Source organism: Brachionichthys hirsutus, chromosome 6, assembly GCF_040956055.1.
Source record: "Brachionichthys hirsutus isolate HB-005 chromosome 6, CSIRO-AGI_Bhir_v1, whole genome shotgun sequence".
In the NCBI taxonomy this organism is placed as follows: domain Eukaryota; kingdom Metazoa; phylum Chordata; class Actinopteri; order Lophiiformes; family Brachionichthyidae; genus Brachionichthys; species Brachionichthys hirsutus.
Window position 1 is genome coordinate 8,188,368 of NC_090902.1, and position 8,803 is coordinate 8,197,170.

Genomic DNA, 8,803 nt, shown 5'->3' on the forward strand with positions numbered 1-8,803 from the left:
ATCTCCTCAAAGCTCTGTTTGATGTGATTTTGTTTCTTAAATTTATTACAGAGACGATCTTTATTAAAGGGGACGTTATGAAAAAAAAAAAATCACTTTTCTCCGTGTTGCTACACTCATATTTAGGTCTGCAAAATTAAACCATCCGGTCAATCCTGCATAGTTTGCGTAGTTCTGTAATCAAGTACAAGACTCTTTGTGTTTGTGATGTCACAATTGGGGGGGGGGGCGGGCGTTCACAAGATGTGTGCGCTCTCCCCGTGTCTGCTCCGCTCTACTGTGGCTCGTGCACGAGTCGAAGAAGAACGGAGTGGAAAAAGTTTCTTTTTGGTCTAAATGTTCCGGCAAAAAGTGGAAAAAATGTTTTAGTGTGTGCTAAAAAAAGGTCACGTCACCCGGTTACCATGGTAGCGTGCAGCTGTTTTCGTTTTCAGAGGCGTTTCTGACGGAGCCGTTTGAGGCAGAAAAGACGGACGCTGTCCTGCAGCATCCGTCTGCTATTTTGAGCACAGACTGTCACAGATATACAGAAGTGTCTGGGAACAGCGTTAACTTGTGGGGAAAAGGGTCGAATATGTGACCTTGAAGGTCATGACCTTGTGACCTTCAAGGTCTGTAGAATATTGAGTTTTCTTGCTGTTAATTTAATACATACTTTATAGCTGCCTTGCAACAACAGAGAAAAGTGAATTGATCTTGCCTATAAATGATCTTTTCTTCCCTGCATTGACCAGTTGATCATTTTTTTTGCTCGTAATTCTTGTTCTTCTCCAAGCTGTTGGTATTTCTGCAGATGTTGCTGAGTTGTGATTTATTTTAATTAGCAGCCAACTCTGCTGTGATGTATAAAACGTGTGTGTGTGTGTGTGTGTGTGTGTGTTGTGCAGGATGTGGGTTTTGTTACTGGTGTCTGTCTGGTGATTAACACGGTGAGGTTTCTGTACATTATTGCAGCCCTTGGCATTATGGGTAATTAGACTAATGATGCTGTCAAAGTAGAAAAGTCTGGAACCGGGCCCATTCACATGGGAGGGCAGCGCTTGTGCGTTCGTGTGTGTGTGTGTGTGTGTGTGTGTGTGAATGTGTGTGTGTGTGTGTGTGTGTGTGTGTGTGTGTGTGTGTAGGTCATGCACCTGTGCCATCTTTGCAGTCAGAGATGTCTCGCCGGTGGATGAATTGAATACGAGACTCAAAAGATATTTTGTTTTGAAGGAATCTCATGAGAGTCCAGGAATAGTTTGCAGAGTGCTCTTGGAGTGATATAAATATTCTGAATTAAACCCGGATAAAGGCGCGACTATTCCTTCATTTGTTCTTTTATCCAGTCTTTGTGGTTTCCGGCTGGGAAGCTCTCTTTGCTTTTCCCTCTCCTCTGACTCCTCTTGGACTCCAGGAGTCGCTGCCATGATTGATGACGGCTTGAAAGACTGTTTCAAAGTCGTGTAATGTTTGTTTTTTTTCCATTATGAGTCGTTTCGGAATCTGCTTAGTAACCGAACCGCTTCTCCAGGTTCCCCTGTTTGTCTCTAATAGACACGCATCTTTTATTTATTATACTTCAGTCAATCACGCCCCTTTCTGTCCCGTCCAACAGTCGCTGCTTAATCCTGTTGCTCTATTGTGTCTAGGGCTGTGTGCCCTTGTGTTTGTTCATGGTTGACCTCTTCTTAATTTGCAGGAGTGAGATTACGGGCAGTTTTTAAATCTACAGCGATTGAGTTAAATTGACTGTTGGACACTTAGATCTGGTTAATTCCATTAAATCCAATTATTCGACGAAACCCGAAGCCTGGATCACATGATGTGGATTCCAGTGAAGACTTTGTCTGTGTACAAGTAATATCCTGTCATTGTCCCCAAATGTAAGTTTCTATTATGTTTGATAAAAATATAATTTTTTTATATGTAAAAAACAAACCTGAAATCTTCATTCTAAAGTATTTAAAGTGCTCAATACTTATAAAAATCGACAATTAGATTACCCTAATGGTGCACATTATTGCGGCGTGTGTTTGTTGTGGTTGAAGTATAGATTTTATTTTTCCTGGTATGACGGCCTTAATTCCACCACCATTGTGCACCTATAGCTATAGCCATTAGCCAGAATAAAATGGTAAACGCATTTTTGTGGTTGCAATGGTTGACGCTTGGATTGAATGTGTGTATGTATGCCTTTTGAGTTGTGTGCGTGACGCTTAATTATGGTCATTGGATGGTTTTAGGATCTGTTTTTGTTGCCGTTTGCGTTTCCTCAGCAAGATATTTCTGAATTTGTATCTTGTTTTGTTCAGGGAGTCTGATTCAGTTTCCAAACGAAAATGAGCGTCGTGTGAGACGCGCTCTAAGCAAAGTCGTACAGACCACACGGGGGACTTAAAAGGCCCTGCAGCCGGGGTGTGGGGTGGGTCTGTGTGCTGAGGGGCACCTGCCATATGCTCCCCGTGTCAGGCCTCAAACAAAAGCCCAGCGAGCAGAAGCAGGGCAGCCGGGGAGGGGGGGGAGGGGAGCAGACACTCGGCGGAGGTTCACATTTGTGCAGCCGTGTTGATGCATGTTAGCATGTTTTTTTGCTAAATGAAGAGAGCGTCGCTGTGGCAACCCAACTTCCAACCTATGGACTTCTTTGTGATGGTCTAATTAAAATTCACATCATTGTCGTGACAGAATTCCCACTAAAATGTCATCGCTCTACTTTCCACAGAAGCATTTCATTAACGAGGTTCTGATGGTGCCATTTTACCCGGCGTTGCTGGCTCTGTTGCCTCCCCGCTCCCTCACCTTGTTGGGGGGGGGGGGGGCGGGCAGGCAGAGTCAGCTAGTCCTGGGACAGAGCAGCCAGTAAAAACGCAGCCCCCCCCCCCCCCCATCCCGAGGGGGTTGAAGAACGAGTGGAGTGGTACTTCAAAGGCAGGTTGTGGCTGCTGATGTTAAACAGGGCATAAAGGGAGGAAGAGACGGTGGCTTGCAAAATGGGACGTGCTGGAACTGAACCATTCAGCAGGGCGCCCGGAAAACTAGATTGAGAAACCCGCTTCCCCTTTATCCCGAGCTGAGCTTGGCCAATGGTTTCAATGAAACCGTTGTCGGGTGGGGTCCTTTAGAATTTATAGAAATCATTTGAGGGATGTGAAGATGGCTTAAATAAAACATGGCGTCTGCCCTTCACAGTGATTTCATTCATTATTACTGTCGCCGGGTTTCAGAAATATGTTGCGTTGTTGCAATCCTACGAACAACCGCAGAAATGTGTTCAAATGTAACCATTCTGTGTTGTTTATAACAATCGGCTACACACACACACACACACACACACATAATTGGGTTTCTAGGATTCCCCGTGGTCCCCAAGCATTAGCATCAGGGGTCGAAGGTCAGTCTGGGCTACTTTTTGAGACCTGCTGGGGCCAGGGGTGGCAACGCGGAGATGGAGCTGTGACCATTTTAATTCACACTCCTATTGAAAGAGGATCCGGCAAATAAACGAGTTTAAAGAGGAGGGAGGATTCGTCTACGGCCGTCAAGTCAGTCAGAAATACAAATAGGTATGTGGGGGGGAGGGGAGGGGAGGGGGGGGGGTCCTCAAAGCTTCACTCGATTCTTCATCGGCAAGAGATGATCACCGTTAAATCATGAATGGAAAGCTGAAAATACAAAAGCATGTTTTCATCCGAGTTATCCTGCTGATGGGTTCGGTTTTGTTCCGCTCCGCAATGTTCCTGTTTTGAATTTCTTTTTAAATGTCAAATCTCTTACTGTTAAGCCCCACCAAAGGGGAATTTAGAGTTACCCTAATCCATCGGCATGCAGGGTCTGCATGCACTATTAATGGGAAATGCTCTAGCCACAGTTGATCCGAGGCTTTAAAGGTGTACGCCTCACAATCATTCCTTTTTTTCAGGGTGCACATTTTTATATTTGATACACTCAGAAATATGCGACCTGTATCAAAAGTTTCATTCCTCGGTATCAAGAAGTTTGTGGTTGGTCTGGTTTTATTTTATTTTATTTAAATACTCAAAGCAGTATATTTGGATACCTCGTCCAGAGTAACGTCACCATTGAAGGCTGATTGAAATCGTCTAGATCTACTTAATGTGTGCAGATAAAGAGTTAGAGAAACGGGTTTCTCTCGTGTGAGAATGTAGCCGTCAGGTTTCTGAATAGCCCCCCTCACTAAAACCCTTGCCCCCCCCCCCCCCCCCACCTCCACATCTGTGCCAAACGGCGCACCTGGAGGGGGCGCCCGCATCTCGTCTCACCCCTCACTGACTCCTGACCTTTAACTACTTCTTGTGTACACAACCCTTTCTCATCACCAGAACCTATAGGATGAGGGTGTCCGGTAGTCGGTGTATGGGAAAGGAAGTCCCCCCCCCCCCCCCCACCCCTCCCTCGTCTTGATGAGCGTTTCTCCCGACTAAAGAGGGAGGTCTTGTGACTAATTTAACGCCCCGGGTCAGGTGGAAGATGATCTTTCTCAGGCCCCCACTCATTGTAAAACGGGCTGCAATGGTGTTGTCGTGTTCCTACAGGGTTCATAGTATTGATATGCTGATTGGTGCTTGATTTGTTTAAAATGAGATGGACATAATAATTGTCAAAGCAATAGTTTGATTAACCGCTGACCTAAATGACCGATAGCTACAGTTTCCCGTCACAATTCAGAGCACGCCATTGTTGTTGTCGGATTGTGCTGCTGATAAAGTTGAACCAAGGTGATTCCTTTGGCCCACTGACCTGTGTTTGCCGGAGCCCCCCCCCCCGCCCCCCCCCTGCTGTGTCATCTCGTTGAAGTGAACGAGTCTGGCGTTGTTTTGTTATTTGGGCATCCCGTGTCTCGCGTGGCCCGTTACCCCGCAGGATTAAACCAGGAGAGTAACCAAAGAGGGCAATCAGTTGCTTGTTTGTGCTGTTCCTTCCTCGAGATCAAACGGGCTGGACCTTTGTGGAGGCTGGGGGACACTGATGGCCTTTTATGGCGGCGTGAGTGTGGACATAGCTGTCTAGCAGCAGATAGAGGCCGGATCCAGAGGATGTGAGGGTGAGCGAATGGGGCGAGTGTGGACTGGGCTGTGGAATGAGCTCTGGTGGGTGTAAACAACCCTGCTGCATAATGTTTCCTGTTCTAGGGGAGGGATGCCATTATTGCCTCTCTGCTAATTACCCCTTTGGCTGGTTGGGCGGGAGACCCCCCCCCCCCACACCTATATCCTCCCTCATGCCTCCCTCCCTAGGCATTCTCTTTTCTCTCTTCCTCTCCCCTGTCTCGCTTTAGGGTCTATAAAAACATCACTTTATGTTGGGAAACACATAAACATGGGTATTAAGACATGAAGGGCAGCCGCAGGAGCTCTACGGGCGGCCTTCATTTGTTTGAAACAAACTGGGGGGGGGGGTGGACGTAGCTCTGCTGTTGTCACTGCGTGGTGCTTTGCCAGGTCGGTGTCATCGTTGGGATGTTAGCTTGCCTTTCATCTGTTAAATATCCTGCTCAATGCTTTTCAGTAAAAACTGGAACCACCTCCATTTGCATTTACAGACGGTATTTAACATGTAATAAATGGTTTGTAACACCGGAATGTTAAGCAGTGCAGTTCAAGTGGCTTTGTAGTTTGTTAAATTTCTTATGAAGGTTGTCACCCCCCCCCCCCCCCCCCCACTCCATTTAATCAAAACGACACAATATTTGTGTTAAAACTCATGTATTAATTATATTTATATATATTTATAAGCTGAATTGCTACTTTGTGGAATAAGCAACCTGTCAGCATGTGGTCGTTTCAACATCAATTAATCATTTAACATTGATCGGGGGTCGTGATCAGTCAATAAGTCTACAGTGTGTTCCTGACATTCTGTTTCGGAGGTGCAACGATGAGCTTTCATGACTCGTTTCATTTCAGGTAAATTTGAAGAGAAGGAGGACAGGGTTCCCAAACTGGAGCAGCTGAACTCGCTGGGCTTCATGTGCAGCCTGAACTTGGTTCTCAACAAGAAGGATCTGATCAAAATGGAGCTTCTGTTGCTGGAGACCTTCGGCTGGAACCTGTGCATGCCTACGCCCGCCCACTTCATCGACTACTACCTCCACGCCTCTGTGCAGGAGGGCGACCTTTACAACGGCTGGCCTGTCTCGTCCCTCTCTAAGACCAAGGCGTTCATGGACAAATACACGCACTACTTTCTGGAAGTCTCCCTGCAAGGTGGGCAAAGAGGAAGAAACGCTTGAATTTTAACAGGGATGTTGATGTCAAACTCATTCTCTCGTCTCGTCTTCCAGACCACGCCTTCCTGAGTTTCCGACCGTCCCAGGTAGCTTCCGCGTGCGTGGCGGCGTCTCGCATTTGCCTTCAGATTTCTCCAAGCTGGACGACTGCGCTGCATCTCCTAACGGGCTACACGTGGGACCACCTCACACAGTGCATCGAGCTCATGCTGCTGTAAGGGCTGCTACAAACACACAAACAAGCCGAGGCCGAAGGCCCGACCAGAGAGCGAGGCTGGAATGTGTGCCTGGTAACTGGGGGTCGACGACCTTTACGTCGGTGTAGTTTGGGCTGATGGGCTATAAAGCGGTTGCTATGGTTGGTGTACATTAACATGAGATGCACATATAACGTGTACCGGTAGTTCAAGTTTACGTGCGACCATCTAAACATTTGAGGACTGGTGTGTCGTTGAAACTTTTTATTTTTGCCTTTTCTTTTCATAGTGCTCACGACAACGATGTGAAGGAGGCCAACAAGACCAAATCCGCTCCTCGCCGATCTTCCTCTCTCCATTCTCAAGTCCAGACCTCCCACTTATCTCCAGTGTCGGTCATCCAGAGGCCAGGCTCTTCCTCTTCCTCCTCCTCCTCATCCTCCTCGACCTCCTCCACGCCGCAGCTGCTCTTTCAGCCAGATGGCTTCCCACACCTTTCCCAAAACTCGCCATCTCTGTCCCAGCTGCAGGTTTTAGCGGACTCCCAAGCTTTTGGGCCTGTGGTGAACGTGTCTCAGGATTTTCTTCAGAACCACCGGATGGGGCTTCTCACCGCGGCTCCCTCCATTTCTTCGGGGAGCGGGTTCCCCTCCTATCCGAGCCTCGCCTCTGCTCTCCAGCCGGGGGTGCGTTCGCTGCCACTCCAGGGCCCCATTTCTGTGCAGATGGCCCTTGCAGGGGAGCCGCGCCACTGTCTGAGCATGGCCTACACCGGGGGCTACCTGGGGGCTCATCACACATTTACAGCCGGCTGCTTCGACAGGTGACGCCAGGAGACGGAGAGGGAGCACAACCCCCTGCAGGGATGCCCGGCGATACTTCCATCCCAAGTCCCGACCCCCAACTATCCTTGCATAGACCTCCGCTCTCTCTCCGTCAGCACCGCAGCGCCGTCGGCGCATCGATCGCCCACGCCGCTCTCACAGAGACGCCTCAAACGCAAGCAGAGATCCAAATGCAAGACTTCCACCGACCCGGTGGAAGTCATCACACTGACGTGACACGTTCTCCACGGACTGCCATGGAATGCTACGGCAGCGCAACAAGGTTACCGGTATTTATAAAGCTGTGAGACGCATCACTGTGAATGACATGAAGGCAGCAGTGCACCGTAGTCAGTGCCGGTTTCAGAAGTACACAGAATACTAAGTATTTGATAATGGTATGTTGCTGCTCGACATATTGTCCTTAGATGTAATTCCAAAAATCGAACATTATATTTTAGCCTCAGTTTCAGAGGGAATAGATAACAGGCTGTTAGTTTTCACAGAAGGGCATAAAATGAAAATGGCAGCTAATTTTAGGAACCATTGAATTCATTTAGTTTAGATTTGAGCTGAAGGGCCCCTCTGAGAATTCCTCACCCTATTAGACCGGAGGGGACGGACCGTTCCTTGTTCTCAGCGCAGCAGGTGAAACCTACTTCAACAAGCCTGCATGGCTTTTTTTTTCTGTGTCTTTTCTTGCCCGCTCATCTCCAAAGTCGGGCCGCGTGGCTGAGCTTTCACACGGCGACCCTCTGGCAGCTGCAGGCCTTTCTGTACTAAAGCGTCTCCTGCACCGCTCAAAGAATCGAACACAAACTGGCGTGGCTGGACCAGCGTGGCGTGGGAGACGTGGAGGACGGCTGTGTGTTGTAAATGGGAATTTGCTGCTGCCTTCTAAAGAACTGTTGGTTCCGTGTCTGTGTTGAGGATCCGATGTTTACATGAACCACTAAGTATCAGGGACTTGAACAAGATTACTTGAATATGATGCCATTGAAACATGTCAAAGCTTTTATTTATGAGGACTCTTTTTTTTTTTTTTTTTTTCTTTTCATCTTGATATTGTTTATTTCACTTTTGTTTTTATAGACTAGTCATACCAGTTTAGAAACACAGCGTTGATTCATTAGAGTTTTCTTTATAACATTGTATTCAGGCTCGGGTTTGAATGCTCAAATTGTTGGCCTTTCCTTTATTCTGTGCATCATTATGCTTTAAAGTGGATGCTGAGGCATTATCTGCTAGGGTCGGACATATTCCCCGTCTTCATCACTGGATCACCAATGAATGCCCAATATTCCTCTTCCTGTTAAGATTCTGTCATCCAGGTCATGGAAGATCCACACTCCCTGCGTCCGTCATAAGGGTTGCCCATTGGTTACCATGGCGATGGCTTAAATGGCGAAGGGCTCGAGGCTCTGGCATGTTGACTGAATTAAGACGGCGCTTACGACCAGTAATTATTCTCCTTACTGAATCATCTGTCGTGTGTTTGTCTGAACAAACGACTGAATGAAAATGCTGATTTATTCAGACGGCCGGTAGGCCAAAGC

The 8,803-nt window shown here is 47.5% G+C and overlaps 2 protein-coding genes across 2 annotated transcripts in view; both read left to right on the top strand.

Annotated features, from left to right (window-relative positions):
• The window catches only part of LOC137895286 (histone-lysine N-methyltransferase, H3 lysine-36 specific-like), a 7,540-nt gene extending 5,856 nt beyond the window's left edge, over positions 1–1,684 (top strand). The window contains exon 14 of the mRNA XM_068740767.1: positions 1,679–1,684. Within this exon, the coding sequence (XP_068596868.1) occupies positions 1,679–1,684 (6 nt within the window). The remainder of the gene's footprint in view (positions 1–1,678) is intronic.
• Positions 1,685–5,316: 3,632 nt separating this feature from the next.
• On the top strand, positions 5,317–7,250 carry LOC137895287 (cyclin-J-like protein). The gene is made up of 4 exons (XM_068740768.1): positions 5,317–5,320; positions 5,904–6,203; positions 6,281–6,440; positions 6,713–7,250. Exons 1-4 carry the CDS (start codon positions 5,317–5,319, stop codon positions 7,248–7,250), a joined length of 1,002 nt encoding a protein of 333 aa, XP_068596869.1.
• Positions 7,251–8,803: the final 1,553 nt, after the last annotated feature.